This window comes from Panthera pardus, unplaced genomic scaffold, assembly GCF_024362965.1.
Source record: "Panthera pardus isolate Hobbes unplaced genomic scaffold, ASM2436296v1 HiC_scaffold_17, whole genome shotgun sequence".
Taxonomy (NCBI): Eukaryota; Metazoa; Chordata; class Mammalia; order Carnivora; family Felidae; genus Panthera; species Panthera pardus.
In genome coordinates, this window is record NW_026526732.1 from 12,866,734 (window position 1) to 12,890,408 (window position 23,675).

At 41.6% G+C, this 23,675-nt stretch overlaps 1 protein-coding gene across 9 annotated transcripts in view; it reads right to left on the minus strand.

Annotated features, from left to right (window-relative positions):
* Positions 1-4,658, minus strand: part of SCAF8 (SR-related CTD associated factor 8) — a 205,132-nt gene extending 200,474 nt beyond the window's left edge. For 7 of the 9 annotated variants that reach the window (XR_008422840.1, XR_002070812.2, XR_008422839.1 and 4 more), the window contains exon 1: positions 4,088-4,656. Coding sequence is in view for 3 of the 9 variants with exons in the window: in XM_019412646.2 (XP_019268191.1) it covers positions 4,088-4,117 (30 nt within the window). In the remaining 6 variants the exon portion in view is untranslated. Of the gene's footprint in view, positions 1-4,087 lie in introns of all 9 variants that reach the window. The other 2 variants (XM_019412650.2, XM_019412648.2) reach the window with 2 other exon arrangements.
* Between the last annotated feature and the right edge of the window lie 19,017 nt (positions 4,659-23,675).

Here is a 23,675-nt window from a genome sequence, read left to right on the forward strand (position 1 = left end):
ATGTTAACTTGTTGAAGTATAATAAGTCCTTAAAAATTTAAAGAATCCAACACACAAGTAAAATTCATTTCCTCTAATTACTTTGTCTAAGTATAGCCAGTGCATAACAGATGCTTATATTTTCCATGTATTACTTTAAGAGCTCCTTGATCATGGGGGCGCCTGGGTGGCTCAGTCCATTAAGCGTCCGACTTCAGCTCAGGTCATGATCTCACGGCTGGTGGGTTGGATCCCTGCATCAGGCTCTGTGCTGACAGCTCAGAGCCTGGAGCCTGCTTCGGATTCTGTGTCTCCCTCTCGCTCTCTGCCCCTTCCCCACTCACACTCTGTCTCTCCGTCTCTTAAAAAAATAAACATTAAAATAAATAAAAAAATTATTTGAAAAAAGAGTTCCTTTATCATGAAAGTGCCCTCTCCAATTAAGTTATGATTTTCTGAGGAAAGAGTTATGCATTGCTAGTCTTTTTCATCTTTTCAAAAACAAAGTAATAACCCTACCACAATGACCACCATTCAGTGGCATTCTTAGGGACAGCTCACATAAAACTGCCGCATTCCAGTAATCAGCTGTGGTCCTAAAATAGTTAACAGAATTTAAGCAGACCAACGAGTCCCCTTTCACTGAAGTGAGAACTCTAAACCACCGTAACAAGGGTATGACACCATCTCGGAGCAGCTACAACTACAATACTTGTAATGGTAATAATTCTCTCAGTTAACTGCCCAGGTCAAGCACTGACTCTTAGGGAATCTTATATTCCAATGTGGACAAACTTTCTTTCATCATTTCAGAACTGACATTACTGCTCCTGGGATTAACTCATCACAATGATGACGCTTATCTGTAAATGACGGCTTTCTCACAAAACTAGCACAGTGGGCACTTAAATATCAGTTCTTAGACCTCAATCTCATTGAACTCAAGATAACTAAGGAATTTACCACATAAAGGATCTTCTGACAGTGATTTTGAACACAGGGAAGGAGAGGGCACAGACTCCCTTTGACAGATTATGGTGGGTAGGGGTGGGGGCAGCAGCACCTGTTGACTATGATTCAGAAACACGATGCATAAGGCATGAATTTTCAGACTGAAACTCATCCATGGTTTGTAAATTAAAAATCTATATTCTTAACTTGGGTTGGCTGGCTGGCTCAATCGATAGAGCATGTGACTCTAGATCTCAGGGTTGTGATGTCAAGCCCCACGTTGGATGTAGAGATTACTTAAAAATCTTAAAAAAAAAAAATCAATATTCTTAACTTTCAAATCTCTGGTACTGTATGTCCCTATTTTCAAGCCAATGCTGGAAGGGGGTCAATATTAAAAAACCTGAGAACTGGGGTGCCTGGGTGGCTCAGTCAGCTGAGGGTCCAACTGTTGGTTTCAGCTCAGGCCGTATCTCACAGTTTGTGAAATCGAGCTCCTCACGTTGGGCTCTGTGCCGACGGCATGGAGCCTGCTTGGGATTCTCTCTCCCTCTCTCTCTGCTCCTCTCCAGCTCTCCCACACATGCTCTCTCTCTCTCAAAATAAATAAACTTAAAAAAATAATAATAACCTGAGAATTAGCAAGCCATAAAACCTAAGCATATTTTAAATCAGGCTTTAAAAGCCAAATTCACTATAAGTAAACATTCTAAAACATCCTTTTCTCCTAATACTATAACTCAAGATTCTTTTTTTATTTTTACCCTTTACGATACATGATTTAATGGAAAATATTCATTACTGAACTATTTCCCATGACTATATGCTTGCTTGTAACAAAATTACTACAACAGCAAGCATTACATTCGCAGAAACTATATTCAAAATCAGAAAAAAAGATTATGTATTTTGTGTTTAAAACAAAAAGTATATTCCTCTGAATCTTTTTTGACAGTACTTCCCTCCCCCAACACTCTATGACTCCATATTGCTATTTTTAAGCTAACTCCACATTCAAACATGGTGAAGTTTGAGCAGATTAGTAAATAAAAGTTGAAAGATTTTCTAACTTCTTTGAAATCCGTAGGGAGAAAGGGGAGCGCGCTACGTACACTAAAATGGAACTACTACTGCCAATTTCAAATTCCTGTAAAGACTAGATGAGAAAACAGGTTAAATATACAGCTAGCCATGTAAATATTAGGCCCCCTATCCTTAATGGCAATACTAAATTGAAAAACTGATATACCATTTCTATTCCACTGTGCTCTATTGTGACAACCATAGTGTAGTTAGCACCTTTACTCTATCACATGAGGGATCCTATTCAAAATTTTGTGGGGAGGGGGGGTGCTGCAGTGAGGGAAGATATATATTAGGAAACCCCTAGACAAACAGAAGAAACACCCATCAAAAAGGGGTGAGGTAGGAGCACCTGGCTGGCTCAGTCAGAAAGGCATGTGACTCTTGATCTCCGAGCTGGGAGTTCTAGCCCCACGTTGGATGCAGAGATTACTAAAAAAATAAACTTAGAAAAAAAAAAAAAAAAAGTGTGGGTGGGGGTAAGTCAAATCACTGCACTGGAAATAAGAGAAAGGCTTTTTTTTAAAAATATGTAATTCTTAAAACTTTAACATTCCATAGTGCTGTAACACAGTATGTACCAAATAAAAAGGCTACATAGAGCTGTTTTCTTTCCCGCACAGCTGAGAAACTATTAGCAATAAATTGGAACATACAGTACCAATATTTTTTTCTTTTAGATTTTAAGCACTACATAGTATTGCTGAAAGAACCAAATTTTGTAGTTATTAGCTGTCAATTCATAAATAAAATGGAAAAAAGATTTCCAAGTCTACCGCTCTGTTTATTAAATGGTTAAAAAAGAGAAAGAAAATCCAATACCAAAAAAGAAAATCCTTTATAAAAAAAAAAAAAGTTTGTTTTCATCTGTGTCATTGCTGTGTACTGTAATATGGAGAGCCCAACTCACACGAATGTTATCTAACTTTTATTTAGCCTCTTTGCTAAGCTTCCCAAATGCCAATTCTAAAAAAAAAGAAAAGGAAGAAGAAATAAAAGAAAAAAAAAATGTAAGACAGTTTTAAAAAAAGCATTATCCTCTTCATATTATCAACAGTAACATGTCTGGTATTTTAAAAGGTGAATATTTAAGATTTTGTTAATGACACTATTGAATAGAGTACCAGCACTTCCGCATCAGAAGTTCATAAAATTCATGCGACTTTAGTTAACATCACATTAAAATTCTTTCCAAGACAGATAAGGATAATTCTGGCTATGTAGATAGGTGTTCGTTATGTTTAATGTTTGCATTAAGATCTATTTACGTCGGAGTTTAAAAAAAAAATAACGTACTTTATTAAAACCTGTCTCCTTTCAGACTAGTGAATTCAATTAAATAGTGAAAACTGGACGCCTGCTTTAAAATCTAGTGTTAGATTTGACATTATGAATGAGCCCGTGGGAAAGGCTTCCCCAACATCTTCCCTCTCCTGAAGCACAGACCTCTGCCTACCATTTGTGTCTTTATGCCCTAATGATGAGAGGAGGGACAAGTAACAATCCTGCGTCCCCATCAACCATTCTCTTAGCGTAAGTCCCTAGCTGGCAGGTTACCTAGCCAACAGTATCTCAAATATAAACAGTACGTACAACGTGACCATAGATCATCACCCCTGTTAGGTTCCCTTCCTGTACTACCCTCATCGGTGCCTGCCTCATTAAGGACCCCGGGGAAGTCTGGGCAGCGACGTCCGGCGTGCAGTTAACATCCCGCAAGCCCACGAAAGAGGTGGGCGGGCCAGGCCTCGGCGGAACTGACCCCGAGAGACCAGCCAGGAGCCTCCGGGGGAGGGCCCAACGGGGCCTTCCCTCCAACCCCTAAGCCACTCAATAGGGCGCCGGAGACACCGGAACCTCCCTCCGCCCCGGGGCGGCCCTCCCCCAGCCCTCCCCTCGGACTCGGGGGAGGGGCGCGGGGCAGAGAAACACCCCTCCCCCTCCTCCCCGACACAGCTAGGCCGCCACTCGCCCCACCCTGGGAAATCCTGCAGGCCCGCACCCACCCGGCTCACGCGGGCCTCGTCCCGGTGGGAGGTATGGGTAGGAGGGGAAGCTAGACTGCAATACCAACCTCGCTATTGAAGGTTTTCACAGCCTCCATGTTGTCGGTGCGGAGGCCCCGAGCCCGGCGGCGGAAGAGGCGGCGGCCACTGCACTGGGTGGGAAGAGCGAGACGCGGGCGGCGGCGCCGCCGCGAGGAGGGGCGCCGGCGGGAGACCCGGCCGCTGCGACCCTGGGGCCGAAGCGGAAGGGCAAGCACTGGCAGGGAAAGACTCCCTCAGGGGCAGCGAGGCTCCGGCATGGCCGCTAGGGCGGGCGGAGCGCCGGTCTGGGGAACACAGGCGCTGCCGGGGCGGGTCGGCAGCGGGCGGGGGAGGGGCTGGGCCGCGGCGCCTTCTCTTCTCAGCCCCGCTCGGTCTCGGTCCTCCGCCCTCTAGCCCCGTCCCCTACACTCCCCACCCCCTCCTTCTTCTTCCTTCGTCAGACTCCTGTTTCACCTCCCCGCCGCTCGGGCCGCAGGAACCAGCAGCGCACAGCGAAGACGGAGGAGGAAGCGCTGGCAGCAGCGGCTGCGGCATCCAATATGGCGGACGCGAGTCGGGCCGCGCAGCTCGGAGATCCGCGGCGCCGGCCAGCGCGCCCCCTGGTGACTGGACCGCGCGGGCCCGAGCGGCCGCGCGGAAACCAACGAGCCAGCTCGGGCCAGAGCGTCGCCGCCCGGAGGTCCCGCTCCGCTCGGCCCGGGGCGGCCAGCTCCTCGCCCCCTCCTCGCGCCTTGCAGACGCGGGAGCGAGCGCTGCGGCCGCGTGGGGCGCCGCGGCCCGCCCTTGGAGGGCCCTGCAAAGCGTTTCTCTGAGAAATGCCAAAGTGTCCCCGTAACACGACAAGTTTGGGAAATAATGTCCACGTTTCGGTTGTTTGCATGTGGATTGGCCCCTTTACGTGAGATGCTGGGTTCACGTGCCTTTGAGAACTTCACTGGACAGTGGCCTAAAGGTTAACAGCCAAGAAAAAAGTTCCTAGTCATTCATTTATTTAGTAACGATGAGTCCATGCATTTTAATAGCGTCTCGAGGAAATGTGAGAAACAAAAGCCTCGGATCCGGATGGGGGCAGGGGGACGAGGGAAGCACGCACACAGCCAGCAAGCAGCTCCGAGCAGGAAATGCACGCTGCATAAAATCCAGGGGGACTGGTGCACAGACAATGAGAGCATTTGTCTGTGCGGCGGGAAGCGGGTCCCAGATGCACGAGATTTGTATAGGTGAAAGGGAAACTCATTTTTAATGGCAGATGAATTATTTTAAAGGAATTTTGCCCTTGGTTGTTTGGAGTTGAAACGGTGAATACAATATTCGTGATGAAAAGGGAGATGCTGCTAGCAAAATGCCTGCTCTCACTTTGTGCAATGTAAAATAACCAATACCAAATTAAAAGCAAAATTTATTGAAATTAAAAGTTAGGGGTGTACCACCGAACCCCAAACGCTGCAGTCCTCTTGCTGAGAGTCTTTTTTTCAGCAGTCACCTCCCAAGTTCACTCAAAGGAACGGGAGGAAAATGGCAGGATTTTATGCTGGGGGATTGTTGGTCTCAAGGTACTTTGGTAAGAGCTGAGCCCAGAGCCTATGAAACGGAGAGGCATGCCCTTCTTGATTCCCTAGGGTCTAGGTCTACTCATTAACAACTTTAACATGGGGGCTGGCTACTTAAAAGGTAAAAAGGGCAACTTTTTCATCAGTAAGAGCTTATATTTCTATCTTCAAAACCTCAAATGTGGTCACAAAGTGCTCCATGTCCTTTGGCCTCCAATCCTCATAGGCCTGGCGCTTATGATCTCTTGGCCAACAATTGTTATAGCCTCCTAACTGGTCCCCTGCTTGTCGTCCTAAAATTCATTCTCCAAACTAGCCAGAAGGACTTTTTTTTTTTTTTTTTTTTTTTTAACACAACTCAGATGAGGTCACTTCCTTGCTTAAATCCCTTTAGAATTTTCCTATTGCTCTTCAGATATTGTCATAACCTTTTACCAGGGCCTGAAGGCCCTGCCTCCCAGGGCTCATGCTACTCTGCCTTCCTATCTCCACTCTGTCCACCCTGGCCTCCTTTCTGTTCCTGGGCAACACTAAGCATTTTCCTACCTAGAACACTTGTATGTGTCCCTTCCCTCTGGGATGCTGATGCCGGGATTCTTTTCATAGTTGACTCATCCTGTCCTAGAGGTGAGGTCTCTCCTAATCAGTCCATCTAAAGTAAAAGTAGTGTGCTAAATTTGCACAATTACCCTACTCAGTTCTATTCAGACCAGATTCTAAAGCTCAACATCCACTGCTTTGGCCTGTCGGGGATTATTTATTCAGTCATTCATTAATGAACGTTGACTGAATTACCTAGGCCTGAGAGAGTAAAATGCAATACAGGCTAAAGAATAAAGCCAGTTGTTAATATGTTACATGGCTTGATTTTATAAAGCTTCCACGCCGGAAAGATAGCAAAGGGCATACTTTGATCAAGAGAAGGAAAAGAAGAGGGAAAAAGTAGAGGACAGCCTGAGCACTGAGATGAGAAGGAAGTAAAGCAAGAGGAAAAGTAGAGAAAGATCAGAGGAGCTACAGGGAGTCTGGAGGAGGCCCAGTGCAACAACTAAGTACGATGTTTTGCACAACCACGCATACCTCTACAATGTGAACATGGCAATACCCATATCTATAGTGTATGTACGTGTGTGTATTAGTTAGGGTTCCAATTCCCAGTATGACAAAACAAACCAATCTAAGTTAACTTCAGCATACAAGAATTCACTATTAGGAGGTGGGTAGGTTTTGTCCTTGATTCCAAAGTCAGGAATGCAGATGGGCCTAAGAAACCAGAATACAGAAACCCTAAACAGCACCCTAATCTCTGCTTACCTGCTTTCATTTTCTTTCTGTTACTTTATCCAAATCTGTTTTACTAGTGAGATAGGACTTATGTTCCTGGCTTTATAGTTCTAAACACCTAGAGGACTTGACTGAACACTTTCCCGCTTTCAAATTCCAAGGGAAGGAGATGGAATTTAATTGATCCAACTTGGATTAGGTGACCATCACCAAAAAACTTAAGGCCATTAATTCATATTTTGAAGAAGAATGATAGGGGAAATAGTAGGCAGAAGTATTCCTGCCCCTGGAAGAGATATGCCCATTATAAACGATGAAACTCACGTTTTAGAGTTTGTGACATTCTCTTCTGAATGTGGTATCATGGGCCTGTCCCTTCGGATTTAGTCATTTCTGGGAATAACTCATAGGCTCCAATTCGCCGAAAGGTCAGAGTCTAGAGCAGCACTCACCACAGAACTTTCTGGGATCATGGGAATGTTCTACATCTGTGTCACCCAAGTCAGTAGCACTAGCTCTATGTGACTATTATGTACTGGAAATGTGGCTCGTGCAACTGAGGGAAAGAATTTTTATTTTTTATTTCACTCTAACTGATTCAAGTTTAAATGTGTGCTAGTGACGACCAGATTGGAAAGCAGAGGTCTAGCTAGAGAGGACTTGCTCCTGTGGATAGGGCACTTCCTAGGTACAAGGGAATAGTTGTGAGATGACACGAAGCAAAAATCAACTTAATTATCAGCTATCAGAAGTAACAATATGTGTATATAAGGGGTTTCTTTAATGTTTATTTTTGAGAGAGACAGAGCGTGAGTGGGGGAGGGGCAGAGAGAGGGAGACACAGAATCCAAAGCAGGCTCCAGGCTCTGAGCTGTCAGCACAGAGCCCGATGTGGGGCTCGAACTTGGGAATGGTGAGATCCTGACCTAGGACGAAGTCAGATGCTTAACCAACTGAGCCACCCAGGTGCTCCCGTATATGAGTTTTTGTTTTTGCTTTTGTTTTTAACTGGGACAAAAACCTGGAGCATTGTTTAAACCAAAACTCATTCCCATCCAATGGGGGGGGGGGGGGGGGGATGAAAACTTGAGGATCCTTCGAAAACATTCTGGAATGGCTTGGGAAATAAAGGTATAGAAAACAAATGGGATATTATACAGTCAATAGAAATGATTAGACTTGGGGAATGGCATGGTGGTTCCTCAAAAATTAAACATAGAATTACCGTATCATCCACCAAGTCCACGAATGGGTAAATGCCCGAAAGAATGGAAAGAAGGGACTTGAACAGATATTTTTACACCCATGTTCATAGCAGCACTATTCACAATAACTAAAAGGTGGCAACAGCCCAAGCATCCATTGATTGATGAATGGATAAGTAAAATGTGGTATATTCACATATAATGGAGTATTATTTAACTTGAAAATGGGAGGGATTTCTGACACCACAACATGCATGAACCTTGAAGACATTATGCAGAGTGAAGTAAATAAGACACAATGAGACAAATATCACATGATTCCACTCATATAAGGTACCTAGAATAGTCAGATTCATGGAGACTGAGTAGATCGTGGTTGCCAGGGGAAGGCAGGAATGGGGAGTATAGAGTTCATCTGGGGATGATGAAAAAGTTCTGGAGATGGATGGTGATGATGGTTGCACAACAATGTGAATGTACCTAGTGCTACAGAAATGTACATTTTAAAATACTTAAAATGATAAATTTTATGTCAGGCATATTTAACCACAGTAATTTTTTAAATGGTTAGAATAAGAAATATGGGAAATGCATTTGATAGACTACTAAGTACACAGGAGTAAGATAAACTGTTAATGTATTTCAGCTGTAAAAATACATATGCAAAAAGTGAAAAACTATATTTGAAAAGTATTTTAGTGTGCCGGGATTGTGAGGTGTTTTTTTTTTTTTAAGATTTTATTTTTAAGTAATCTCTACACCCAGTGTGGGGTTCCAACTAAACCCCAAGATCAAGAGTCACATGCTCTACCAACTGAGCCAGCCAGGCACCCCTTTACAATAATTCAATCTTTTTGTATCTCATTTTTTTTTAATGGGCACGCTATAATTCACCAAACTTGATACTGAAACCAAGTGGTATAAGAGGGTCGTAAGATACTGAAGATACAAAGTAAACATTTTGCTTTCACCAGCTTAAATTAAGTAGCAATTTTGAGTTTGGTAGGTGTGTTCCATTGTCTGTTAAAGGGTGGCTCTTCAAATGGCTGAAGGTAAAACAGAACATATCATCACCAGTAGTAGCAGTAGTCAAAGACCAAGGAAGACTTCTACATTTCCAGGCTCCATAGTGTAACTATCGATTTAAACTGAACGTTTCCCCTTACAACGAATAAACCAGCAGATTCACGTCTTTGCCCTCACAATGAATCTTTCCTTACTTCTAACACACACACTCCTGATCCAAATTATTTGCTTGGCCTACAAACACAACCTTCACTTGTTGCCCCCAGACTTTCCGAGGGAACACTACTGCAAGTTGCCTGTGAGAAGGGGGTATTTTGCCCACCTTAGAGTTTTATGCCACTGCTGTGAAATGAAAGAGCCTGTGATGACTACACAAATTTATGTTCATTTCACGTCATTGAGGAAGGGACCAAATTATTTTGCTGTTATAGAGAAGGCTCAGGTTGTGATAAAAGAGGTTATATTGCCCAAAAGGCATTGACTTATGTCCCTAGACATGGTCGAACATTCTGCTACAAACACCTGTTTTTTTTTTTTTAAGTGTTTCTTTTTATTTATTTATTTTTTTAAATGTTTTTTTTTTTTTAATTTATTTTTGAGACAGAGAGAGACAGAGCATGAACAGCAGAGGGGCAGAGAGAGAGGGAGACACAGAATCCAAAGCAGGCTCCAGGCTCTGAGCTGTCAGCACAGAGCCCGACGTGGGGCTCGAACTCACGGACCTCGAGATCACGACCTGAGCTGAAGTCGGACGCTTAACCGACTGAGCCACCCAGGCGCCCAAACACCTGTTTTAAGAAGGTACAATGATGGGTGGCGTCAAGGTGGCCCTTGAAATGAGGCCTCATGGGGTTTCAATAAATTGCGATCACTGTGTTTCTCATATGTTGATAAATTAGTAAGTTAACTTAATATATGCAGAGTAGATCAGTGCCTCGTAGACAAATTAAAGATAATCAAACACACTGGAGTCTGATATACACCGCTAGAATGCAAATGAGTTAATTTACCATTTTTTAATGTCTTTTTTTTTTTTTTTTTTTTTTTTTTTGCACAGAGGGGGAGAATGCACAAGAAGGAGAGAGGGGAGAGAGAGAGAGAGAGAGAGAGAGAGAGAGAGAGAGAGAGAGAGAGTCTTAAGCAGGCTCCAATCTCAGTGTAGAGCCTAATGCAGGGCTCGATCTCATGACCATGAGATCATGACCTGAGCTGAAATCAAGAGTCAGATGCTTAACCAACTGAGCCACGCAGGTGTCCCTACTATATCACTTTTAAGTGACTAGAATTCCCCTACTATTCAAGACAAAGTTTTTCCTATCAAGATGCCTGGGAAACAAATAATCTGAAGGTTACTTTGAATCAGTAAATGCCAAAAAGGAACTTTAGTGACTAGAACTTCTATATCCTTCTCCACAACATATACCCAAGCTTTAGTGTTCCTTTTTCCTAGACTGTACTGAATAAACACTGCAAACATCTCTAGTATCTCTTTTGTTTTTAGGCTGACATCTCTTGGCTAAATTTTTTTTTAAGTTTATTTATTTTGAAAGAGACAGACACAGCGTGAGCAGGGGAGGGGCAGAGAAAGAGGGAGAGAGAAAGAATCCCAAGCAGGCTCCACACTGTCAGCACAGAGCCCAATGTAGGTCTTGAACTCATGAAACCATGAGATCATGACCTGAGCCAAAACTGAGAGTCAGAAGCTTAACCAACTAAGTCACTCAGGCACCCCTTTTGGCTAAATTTAATGCCTATAGTAAGACTAGCAGAATCACGGTCTTCTGAAGACCTAACTCTATCCGTTCTATATTAATTTTATAGATTTTAATACAAATGTGAAGGTTCTCAAGGTGTTTTTTTTTAATCAGTTTTGAATGATGCTATGGGCTGAATTGTGTCTCCCAAAAGACATATGTTGAAGTCCAAATGCACAAGTACTTCAGAATGGAACCGAATTTGGAGATAGGGTACTTCCCCTGCCAGCTTGCATTCATTTATTTACTTATCTACCTATCTATCTATTTTAAAATAAGCTCCATGCTAGGGGTGCCTGGGTGGCTCAGTAGGTTAAGTGTCTGATTCTTGACTTCAGCTCAGGTCATGATCTCCTGGTTTGTGAGTTCAAGCCCCACATTAGGCTCTGTGTTGATAGTGTGGAGCCTGTCCCTCCCCTCTCCCTCTCTCTCTGCCTCTCTCCTGCTTGCTCTCTCTCTCCCTCTCTCTCTGCCTCTCTCCTGCTTACTCTCTATCTCTCTCTCTCAAAATAAATGAAAACAAACTTAAAAAAACAAACATAAAAAATAATAAAATGGGCTCCATGCCCAATATGAGGCTTGAACTCACAACCCCAAGATTAAGAGTCGCATGCAGAGCCAGCCAGGTGCCCCTCCCCCTGCCAACTTTTTTGAGGTATGACTGAACAATAAAAATTGTATGTATTTAAGGTATACAATATGATATTTAGATATATGTATACATTGTGAAGTGATTAGCACAATAAAACTAATTAACATATCCATTACCTTACATAGTTACCACGTGTGTGTGTGTGTGTGTGTGTGTGTGTGTGTGTGTGTGTGTGGTAAGAACACTTGAGATTTACTCTTACCAAATTTCTTTTTTTTTTCTGTTTATTTATTTAATTATCTATCTATCTATCCATCTATCTATTTAAGTAAACCCTACATCCAACATGGAACTCAAACTCATGAGCCAGACCAAGAGTCACATGCTCTTCTGACTGAGCCCGCCAGGACCCCCTCTTAGCAAATTTCAAATATACTTTATATTATTATTAACTGTAGTCATCATGCTGTACATAAGGCTTCTAGAACTTATTCATCTTATAATTGAAAGTTTGTACCCTTTGGTCAATACTTACCTCCTTGCTCCCCAATCTCTGGAAACCACCATTCTCTCCGTTACTATGAATTCAACTTTATTCTATTATTTTTAAAGTTTTATTAATTTAAGTAATTGCTACACCCTACATGAGGCTCAAACTCACGCCCCCAAGATCAAGAGTTGCACGTTCCTCCAACTGAGTCAGCCAAGCATTCCTGCTATGAGCTCAACTTTCTTTTAGATTCCACCTGTAAGGGAGATGATGCCATATTTGTCTTTGTATGCCTGGCTTATTTCATTTAGCATAATGTCCTCTAGGTTCATCCATGTGGTCACAAAGGGCAAGATTTCCTTCTTTCTCATGGCTGAATAAAATTTCATATACATATATACATATATATGTATATACCACATCTTCCTTATCCATTTTCTGTCAACAGACACTCAGTTTGTTTCCATATCTTGGCCACTCTGAATAATGCTGCAATGAACACAGAAGTGTAGCTATTTCTTCTAGACAGTGATTTTATGTCCTTAGAACATATACACAGAAGTAGAATTCCTGCATCATACGGTAGTTCCTTCTTAGTTTTCTGAGGAATCTCCATACTATTCTCCATAGTGCCTACACCAATTTACATTCCCACCAACAACGCACCAGGGTTCCCTTTTCTCCACATCCCCACCAACGCTTTTTATGTTTTGTCTTTTTGGTAGTAGTTGATCTTACCAGTGTGAGGTGGTATCTCACTGAGGTTTGATTTGTATTTCCTTCATGACTAGTGACACTGAGCATCTTCTGAGTCTTCTTTGGGAAAATGTCTATTTAGTCCTCTGCCCATTTTTTAATCGTATTATTTGCTTTTTTGACATTTAGTTGTGTAAGTTCTTTACATATTTTCGATATTCACCTTTAATCAGATGAATGATTTGCAAGTATCTTCTCCCATTCAATAGGCTGCCTTTTTGTTTTGTTGATTTCCTTCACCATGCAAAAACTTTTTAGTTTGAGGTAATCCTACTTGTTTATTTTAGCTTTTGTTGCCCTTGCTTGAGGATACTGGTGCAAAGAATATATTGCTAAGACCAATGTCTGTTTTCTTCTAGGAGTTTGATGGTTTCAGGTCTTGCCTTCAAGTCTTTAATCCATTTTGAATTTAAATGGAATTTGGGGTGTTTGGATGGCTCAATGGGTTAAGTTTCCCACTCTTGATCTCAGCTCAGGTCTTGATCTCAGGGCTGTGAGTTCAAGCCCCATGTTGGGCTCCGCATTGGGCATAAGGGCTACTTTAAATAGATAGGTAGATAGATAGATAGATAGATAGATAGATAGATAGATAGATAGATATAGAATCTAATCAGGGAGGGCTTCCTAGAGGCAGAACACATTGGTGCATAGTTTAGGATCTCCAGGCTTAGCTCCTTAGTCCTTTAGCCCCTTAATTTCCTTCAGACAGTTGACAATTTAAAATGATGAATTTCAGGGGTGCCTGGGTGGCTCAGCTGATGAAGCGTCCAACTTTGGCTCAGGTCATGATCTCACGGTTCGTTGGTTTGAGCCCCACATCAGGCTCTGGGCTGGAGCCTGGAGCCTGCTTCAGATTCTGTGTCTCCCTCTCTCTCTGCCCCTCCCCTGCTCATGCTCTGTCTCTCTCTACCTCAAAAATAAATAAAACATTAAAAATTTTAAAAATAAAAAAATAAATATGATGAATTTCATTGTCAAAATAAAATGATGAATTTTAGCAGAATGGCAGATCAGATTCCCTATACACTTTTGTTGCATAACAACTAGTAATGATGGTTAAAATGCTTAAATTTTCTTTTCAAGTGCATCGCTGAAATGATATAAAGTAATTGGCATAAAATAAGCTGTTCTCAGATGCCAAGAAATAAGATAGTATTTAAATGCCAGTCCCTGATGTTACTAAGGTTTGATTTTGATCTCTATTCAAGATATGTACACAGAACTTGAGATGACCACATTATGGAGTCTTATAAGAGAACCTTGAATAATGCTTAAATGTCAAGGGCAACATCATCAGTGAAGTGGTTGAAGATGTAAAGGGAGGGGAAAAACACAAACACAAACTTACCCAAAGATGAGGGTGGGGAGGGACAGGCAGGGGCAGCAGGAAAATTTGCCTGGATCAACACTGGAGCAGAGGAAAGACAGGGAAAATTTTCCCTGAGAATTTACAGCCTTCGTGCATGTTTTTGGTTCCATTCATAATACCTGGGTGATGTATAAAACTTCAAGCAAATTATTTCAAGTTGGTACTAGGTTGACATTCCTCCAGGCAACTGAGAAAATAACTGCAAATTCTTTCTGGAGGAAAGCAACTTCAACCTACCCTACAAAGAAATCTGGCAAGTGAAGATCTGTTGAAAATAAAATTATAATTGAACAAATAAACAAAACAGAAAAACAAAGCATCAGGAGTAACAGGAACAGAAACGTAAGAGTGGAATCAGACCAACATGAAGTTTAGATGATGGTGTTGACAGATTTGGAATGCAAACTTTTTCATAGGTTTCCTGGAATATGATGGATTAGGTGATTCAGACCAGTCCCGTTACTGTAAATTACAAATGCTATCTACAACTAAAAAATACAAGAAGCTTTGAAAGTACTGAAAACAAGGCAAAACCTAAATAAAGTGAGAACCAGAGAGGACGGTGAAATTGTTTTTGTCTTGAGGGCATTTTCCATTCATTCCAGACAAACTTAAACTTGGGGTTTTGATAGCCTCCTGAGGTAAAAGGGACAGAAGTCAAAGCCTAGGGCCACTCGGGTTGGGAAATCTAACTGGAGGCTCTCTTCACATTAAGCTGGACCCCAAAGGGTTTTAATCCAGGATTCGGGGGAAATAGAAGTCAACTCACTTCTCTTCCTCATCCAGGGGACTATGAGAAAACTTTCCTTGTCTAATGGAGCAAGAAGAGAGGGAAATACTAAAAAGCACCGGCCTTTATTTGGAGTTGTGCTTCAAGAGTACATTCCCTGAAGCCCTCAGTGTAGTTCACAGTGTTTCTGGGCCAACAGTGCCCCTAGACAACTAGAGGTAAATACGAGTTCTCTCTGGAAGATTGCTCCTTCATCTAAGGCTTTAAGGAAGCCCTACAAGTATATTCCCAAGATTAATGAAAGTGTTCGTTTTCTGTAGCTCCTGGGACAGATTACCACAAACTTAGTGGCTGAAAACCACACAAACTTACTATCTTATCGTTCTGAGTGTCAGGAGTCAATAGCGGGTCTCACTGGGCTAAAATGAGGTGTCAGCAGGGCTGCATTTCCTCTGGCTGGAGACTCTACGGGCAGCATCCAGCTCCTTGTCCACCCCCGGCCCCTAGATGCTGCCCCCATTCATTGGCTGCTGGCTCCTTCTTCCATCTCCAAAGCCAGCAAGGGCAATTCCAGTCTTTCCCATCAAGTCTCTGTCATCACTTCCCTTACACACCTTCCCTTCCATCTCCTCCCTCCTTCCTTCACTGCTGAGGACCCCACTGATCATGCTGGGTCCTGCTTACTACAAGATAATCTCCCTCGATCAAGACCCTCCATTTAACTCTAGCTGCAAAGTCCCTTCTGCCACGAAAGGTAATATATCCATGTAGATTAGGATGCGGACATCTTGGAGAGGGGACATTACTTGGCCTCCCAAAATAAGGATCACACAGTCAAAAATAATTAAAGTCACAAGGAAACAGTATATCATTAATGAGAGTCTGCAGGAAGGGCAAACAAAACCTATATACATCATGAACAAGCTGGGTTCGTCTCAGGAATGTAGACTTACTTTAACATTAAATAATTCATTAATATAGGGATGCCTGGATGCTCAGTGGGTTGAGCGTCCGACTTTGGCTCAGGTCACGATTTCATGTTCTGTGAGTTGAAGCCCCACCTCTGGCTCTCCGCTCTGAGTGCAGAGCCCGCTTCAGATCCTCTCTCTCCCTCTCTCTCTACCCCTCCCTTGCTTGTCCCCCCCCCCCCCAAAATAAATAAATTAATTAAAAAAATTTATTAACATAATCCACATATTAAGTGATTAAAAGAGAAAAAGTATATTATTTCAGTAAATACAAAAAACACATCTGATGCGATTTAGTATAATTTTTAAAAATAAAAGCACTATTAATTTCCAGTGGCTGCTGTAACAATTTACCACAAATTTGGTGGCTTAAACCAACAGAAACTTATTCTCTTACAGTTCTGAAATCTAGAAGTAAAAAAATCAAGGTTTTGACAGGGCCAAGATCATCTCAGAGGCACTAAGGGAGAATCTGTTCCTGGCCTTTCCCAGCTTCTTCTGTGTTCCTTGACCCACAGCTACATCTCTCCAGTCTCTGTCTGTCTTCACCTGGCCGTCCCCTCTATGTCTGTCTGTGTAAAACCTCCCTCTGCCTTCCTCATATAAGGAACCATGTAATTATATTTAGACCCCACCCTGCATAGAGTAGACTCCTCTCAAGTTCTTCATTTAATACTATCTTTTGCCAGGGGGGTCTGGCGGTTAAGAGTCTGACTTCGGCTCAGGTCATGATCTCCCAGTTCGTGGCCTCAAGCCCCCCATCAGGCTCTGTGCTGACAGCTCAGAGCCTGGAGCCTGCTTTGGATTCTGTGTCTCCCTCTCTCTGTCCCTCCCCTGCTCACACTCTGTCTCTGTGTCTCTCTCTCTCAAAAATAAACATTAAAAAATTAAAAAAAAATAACATCTTTTTCCATACAAATGAGTTTTCACTCTTGGATTGTATAAGGTAATATGTCAGGTTCCAGGGATTAGGAAGAAAACATAACTTTGGGAGGGGGCACTTTTTTCAGTTTACCATAAAAACAATCCACAAACTAATTATAAAGACAACTTTCTTAACTTGTATTTCAATCAGGCTTTGAAAAATAGATGCTAAATAGACTTATTGGGTGATCATTTCACAAGTATACAGTATATGAATACAGAATCATTATGTTGTATACCTGGAACTAATATAATGTTATATGTCAATTATATCGCAATATATAAATAAGAAATAAAAAAAAGAGGGGCGCCTGAGTGGCTCAGTCAGTTAAGCCTCTGACTTGGGCTCTGGTCATGATCTCACGTCCATGGATTCCAGCCCCCCATCAGGCTCTGTGCTGACAGCTCAGAGCCTGGAGCCTGCTTCGGATTCTGTGTCTCCCTCTTTCTATGCCTCTCCTCCACTCACACTCTGTCTTTCTCTCTCTCTCAAAAAGAAATAAAACATAAAAAAATTTAAAAAAAGAAATAATAAACAGCCACAGCAAATATCAAATGTTGCTTTTAAAATCAAGAATAGGGGCGCCTGGGTGGCTCAGTAGGTTGAGCGTCTGACTTCGGCTCAGGTCATGATCTCACATTTCATGAGTTCAAGTCCCACATCGGACTCTGTGCTGACAGCTCAGAGCCTGGAGCCTGCTTCGGATTCTGTGTCTCCCCCTCTTTCTGCCCCTCCCCTGCTTGCACTCTCTCTCTGTCTCTCAAAAAATGAAGAAATGTTAAAAAAATTTTTTTAAATAAGGAATAAAAAAAGATGCCCATTATTACCACTTCGAGTCTATATTATCTTGGAAGCTCAAAGCAAAGTAGCAAAAGAAAGAAAAAAAATTCTAAGAATTGAAAAGAAAAATGCAAAAAATATTATATTGACATAATTATCTATATAGAAAGCTTAAAAAACCTCCAGATCTAAATTATGGAATTAATAACAGTTCAAGACATTTACATGTCTGTATTCCCTCATATGGAATTTATATTAGAAAATGTAATCAATTATAAAAATAGATACCATGTTAAATAGCAACCAAAACAGTAGAGGGTGTTGTTCTTCCTGTTACAGTGGAATACTGGTAGCACCCTTTACCTTTCACATCGACAACCAGAAAATGTGCAAATTGTACACAACAACTGCTTTCAGACATCGGACAATAGACCCAGAAGCATATCAAAATATTCTCCCAATGAGACCTCTACTTTCTGCCTGGCGGCTCTTTCATGACCACAGTTCAGGGAGGGGAAACGCCAACAAAGCATGGAAATCTTGCTGAGTTGAAGAGACAGAGATCAGATTCTGGAAAGATGGCACAATTCACAGAACAGAGTCCTTTAGAGAAAGAAGTAAGCTATGTGGAGAAAGGACTCCAGAAATTGGCAGAGAGGTCATCTTAAGTTTTGGCTAAATTCAGAACAGCACATGCACAGGCAACAACAACACAAAGCCAGGCAACGAAAAGCACTTGGGAGCTGAGAGCTAAACAAGACCCAGAACTAGGAGGCATTTGAATTCTCATCAGCCAGAGTGGAGAACCTTGTGATTCCCTGGAAAGCGCTACATGTATGTACGTATGCACACACGCATGCACACACACTGATGTGTATGTCAAAACAACACAAGAACCAACTGAAAGAGTTCCTAGTGACCAAAGCAGAAACAATGTGAAGCAAATAAAGCAGTATTGAATTAAAATCAAACAAGAATGATGAGCACATCCGTGGAATGAAGACTCAATGTGGTTAAGATGGCAGTTGTTCTCAAAGTGAGTTAAAGGTTCAAGGCAATTTAAAAGAAAAGTAGAGGGGCACCTGGGTGGCTCAGTCGGTTAAGCGTCCGACTTCGGCTCAGGTCACGATCTCACGGTCCGTGAGTTCGAGCCCCGCGTCGGGCTCTGGGCTGATGGCTCAGAGCTTGGAGCCTGCTTCTGATTCTGTGTCTCCCTCTCTCTCTCTGCCCCTCCCCTGTTCATGCTCTGTCTCTCTCTGTCTCAAAAATAAATAAACGTTAAAAAAAATTAAAAAATAAATAAATAAAAGAAAAGTAGATTCCCCTAGGAATCTACAGGCTGATTCCACATTTTCTATGAAAATGCAAAGGATGTAGAGTGCCTAAAACAATTTTAAACAAAACTGGGAGGGTTTATGCTGCCTAATCTAAAAAAGTATTATAAGGCTACAGCCTCAGGACAATGTAGGAATGGAGTATAGATAAACTCACATATCAAAAAAGGAGAATATAAAATCCATCAATCCCTCCCTCCATCCATCCATATTTCCACACAGATATAGGTTATTAATTTTCAACAAAGTGCCAAAGTAATTCATAGACCTTTCTTTTTTAAAAAAATTTTTAACGTTTATTTATTTTTCAGAGACAGAGACACAGAGCAGGGGAGGGGAAGAGAGAGAGGGAGACAGACTCCAAAGCAGGCACCAGGCTCCGCGCTGTCAGCACAGAGCCTGACATGGGGCTCAGACTCACAAAGCCCAAGATCATGACCTGAGCCGAAGCTGGACGCTTAACCGACTGAGCCACCCAGATGCCCCCATAGTCTTTTCAATACATAGTAATAGAGAAAAAGGCAATCTGTACAGAAAAATAAGAATATGCTTCAATCCTTGCAGCACACTCTAGAGGAAGATTAAGAAGAGGAGGAACAGTACATGGAGGGCAGATGGGTTGGTGGGGAAGTTACGGGGCTCACAGCCATGGCTATTTCTGGTTAATTTTCCAGTTTCATTGTTTCCTGATTCCCTTTTCACAGTTTCAGTTCCTGGAATACAGTAATTTATGGTTTGATGCTAGACATTGCCATTCTATTTCATTTTACTGGGATGCTGTCTACACGGTTGCATCTCATCTTTATTTGGGCAACTATTCATTTTTCCTTTATTTTCCTTTCGATTCACTGGTTACATACAATATTTATAATATATGAAAGACATAAAAATTAAAAAAAAATTTAACGTTTTTATTTTTTTTTTATTTTTGAGACAGAGAGAGACAGAGCATGAACGGGGGAGGGTCAGAGAGAGAGGGAGACACAGAATCTGAAACAGGCTCCAGGCTCCGAGCTGTCAGCACAGAGCCCGACGCGGGGCTCGAACTCACGGACCGTGAGATCATGACCTGAGCCGAAGTCGGATGCTTAACCGACTGAGCCACCCAGGGGCCCCCATAACAATTTAAAAGTGAACACCTATATAACCCACTCTGAAAGAGATTCCTAAGACCAAGCGATTCATTTCGGTATTAGCTAGGAGTACTCACAGACTCAGAGTCCAGTAATGCTTGCGGTATGATTCATTACAGTGAAAGGATACAAAGCAATATCGCCAAAAGGAAAAGGCACAAGGAAATCAGGTGCAAGCTTCCAAGAGTCCTGTCCCAGGGGAGTCACATGAGATGTGTTTCATTCTCCCAGCAGTGAGTTGTGACATGTGTTGTTGCCTATCATGAAATGTTGCCTATCAGGGAAGCATATTAGATGCTCAGTGCCCAGGGTTTTTACTGGGAGCTGGACATATAGGCTCCAAGACTTGTGAAAAAATAGCAGGTGTTTGGTATAAATTACATTGTTTGTCGTTAGGCACAGCGAAACATGCTTATCGGCCAATGGTGGGAACTGTCCCAAGAAGAAATCCAAGCTCCCAGACACAAGCCAAGGTCTAAACTTGCAAGCAGGTCTTTCTAAGGAGAATGAGTCTCAGACGTGCTGTTAATGTATTCTACCCCCCACTTCCTGTCTATCCCCATCCCAAATCCCATCACCCTTCATCCCAAACACTTCCCCCTCGTTCACCAAGTAACCACCACATTAGATGTGCATTTATTATCCTCTTGCTTTTTCTGTAGATTTATTAAATATGTATATACTGCTATACAATTTGTTTTTGGTTTTGCAATGTTTTGAACTTCATATAAGTGGAATAATACACTTTTCAAGTTCTCAATATAACGCTTATGAGATTCATCCATGTTGACACCTGTGTATCTAGTGTGTGATGTGTGTATACACACCTACTTTGTTTAAACTTTATTATATGAATGTAGGTATTGTGTGTCGAAATATACATACACACATTTGTTGAAGATAGAATACAATCTTCAACTTGATAAAGCATTATTTTAAAATTTGCTTATGGATACATTATTTATATTAATGGAAACTCAAATTCCATTAATAAAGTAACGGACGATTAAACTATAACACAAAAGATAGTTTAAAGATAATACTTTACTCAGTCGAATGTTGTATTTTATCTTCAACAAACAGGAATAGGAAGGGATGAACATGAATGTGGATAAACTTGTCTGTTCATGTGTCTAGTCCATAGTTTCTAGTTACCATAGGTTTATACTGTTTCAATATCTGATAATGTCAGTTCCCCTAATTAATAGTCTTACTTTTTCAAATTTCTGGACAATTCTAACTCATCTAAATATCCTTTTTGGAATTTAGAAACGTACTACATAGTGGTACTAAAAAAATTACTTCTAGGGACTCTCATTAAATTTACATATTGCTTTGAATTTGACTTTATTTTTTCCCAGGTGGGAAACTTGTCCCAAATTCATTCACTGAAATGTTTATATTTTCCCCAATGATATGAGAAACAACCTGTCTTGTACATTAAGTTCCCACATATTGTCTCTGTTTTGTTAATTAATATGCCTGTCTAATACTGTTTTAATACTTTAGGCTTTTATAATATATTTTATTCTAGAGTACGATTGGTTCTACCTTATTGCTCTTTTATTTCAGAGATTTCCTGTCTATTATTTCTTTTGCCATATGAAACTTTAGAATCCACTTGCCTACTCTTGTACATATCCCTAGATATTTTTATTGGGATCCTCCTAATTTATAGATAAATTATGGACATCTTTTTGATGTTGAGTCATCTATGGAGAGATAAATAATAATCAAAATAAACAAACTAAATGTATGATATGTCATTTGATGATAACTGCTAAATAAAGCAGGGAAAGAGGCTGGAAGGTGGGGGTGGAGGTTACTATTTTGAACAGGAGACACTCACTGGTATTTTAGTGTAGACCCCGACAAGGTGAAGGAGGGAGTCATGCTCCAGACAGAGGGAGTGGCAAGTTCAAAGGCCCCCAAGCGTTGACCTTTGCGAGGGGCACAAATAGCTCATCCACAGTAACAGGAGAACATGAACACGCAGAGCTGCCAGCTGAGATGCATTTTGATGGGTAGATGGGTGGCTGGCTGGTATAGACAGGCTCCTGTTTTCTTAGTGAAAATAGGAAGCTGCGTAGAGCGAGGATTTGGAAGGCAGTGTAAGAGGAGAACGGGATGATGGCATTACGGGCAGAGAGCATTAAGGGCCTATTCAAGAACAGTGCCTGGGAATTCAAAGTGAGAACCAGCAACATGTTTGTGCATCTTGCTCTAGTCATACTGAGCCGTGCGGGGAGAGGCACACAGCACTTCCTTGGGCTGCGATTTAACCAAGCAGGAACCACAGAGAAACAGAAGGAAAGAAAGAGAAAGACGAGCCAATTGAGGAGGACACATTTTGGGGATGATGATGGTAACTGTGAACTTTTAGCTGGAAACGGAGAGAAATGTGCACAGGAGGGGGGCTGGCTGCACCCCTCGCTTCTGTAAAACATGCATGAGTCACTTAACTCTGTTAAGTATGGAATGCTTGTCTATGTCTTGAGCATATCAAAAGAAATTAAGGTAGAGCATTAACCAAAAAAATTAACACTTAGCAAAAAAGAGAAACATTTACCATTTCTCGTTAAACGTGTCCCTGGGTCTCTTAAATCAGAATACCAGAATTATTTGGTAAAATTTAGTGTAAAACTAGCTTTTCAGAGATTAGCCTTCAAACTGTAAATCAGCAAAGAAACCACTTAATTCTTTTAACTGATTAAAAGGAACTAATTACTAGTATTCTTACAAACCTGAACAGTTTTAGGTCTCCAGAAATTATCATGTAGCCAAGAATGCAGCCGTGGTTAAAGACTCTCTTATTAAACTTCAACATCAATCATAACAGGAATGGAAGGAATCATTGAAATTCACAGAAAATGGGGAAAGTTTAGCTAACAGTTAAGATAATTGTTCTATCAGAAGCCCAAGCCTCTTCAATTTTGGTTATCCCAGAATAACAAATCTGATTAATCACCATTTTCTATTCTCTTTTTTCCATTGCCGAGGCTGTGAGAAGTCAAATGGGAGGCTACAAGACATATTGTAGGCCTTGCTGAAATCAAAGCCACAATTTATAGAGCACTGATCAGTTCTCTGGAAATAGCTGAGTTGACTTTTTTCATTTATAACTTAATAAAGCATCAAACCTGTATTTCCTTCCTCCTCACTCATATTTCATAAAATCTCGAAGTTGAAAAGAATATGAGCATATGCCAGTGCTTAAATGCCTATGTGAATTTTTTTGATGATTTTCTTTTTTTTAAATGTTTATTTATTTTTGAGAGAGAGAGGGAGAGAGACACAGCACAAACGGGGGAGGGGCAGAGAGAGGGAGACACAGAATCCACAGCAGACTCCAGGCTCTGAGCTGTCAGCACAGAGCCCGACGCAGGGCTTGAACTCACGAACTGTGAGATCATGTCCTGAGCTGAAGTTGGACACTTAACCAACTGAGCCATCCAGGCACCCCTCCACTTATTTTTTTTTTAAGTTTATTTATTTTGAGAGAGATAGAGCATGAGCAGAGGAGGGACAGAGAGAGAAGGAAAGAGAGAGAGAGAGAGAAGGAGAGAGAGAGAATCCCAAGCAGGCTCCATGCTGTCAGCGCAGAGCCTGATGTGGGGCTTGATCCCATGGGCCAGGAGATCATGACCTGAGCCAAAATCAAGAGGTGGTCACTTAATCAACTGAGTCACCCAGGTGCCCCTCTCCACTTCTTTTAGTT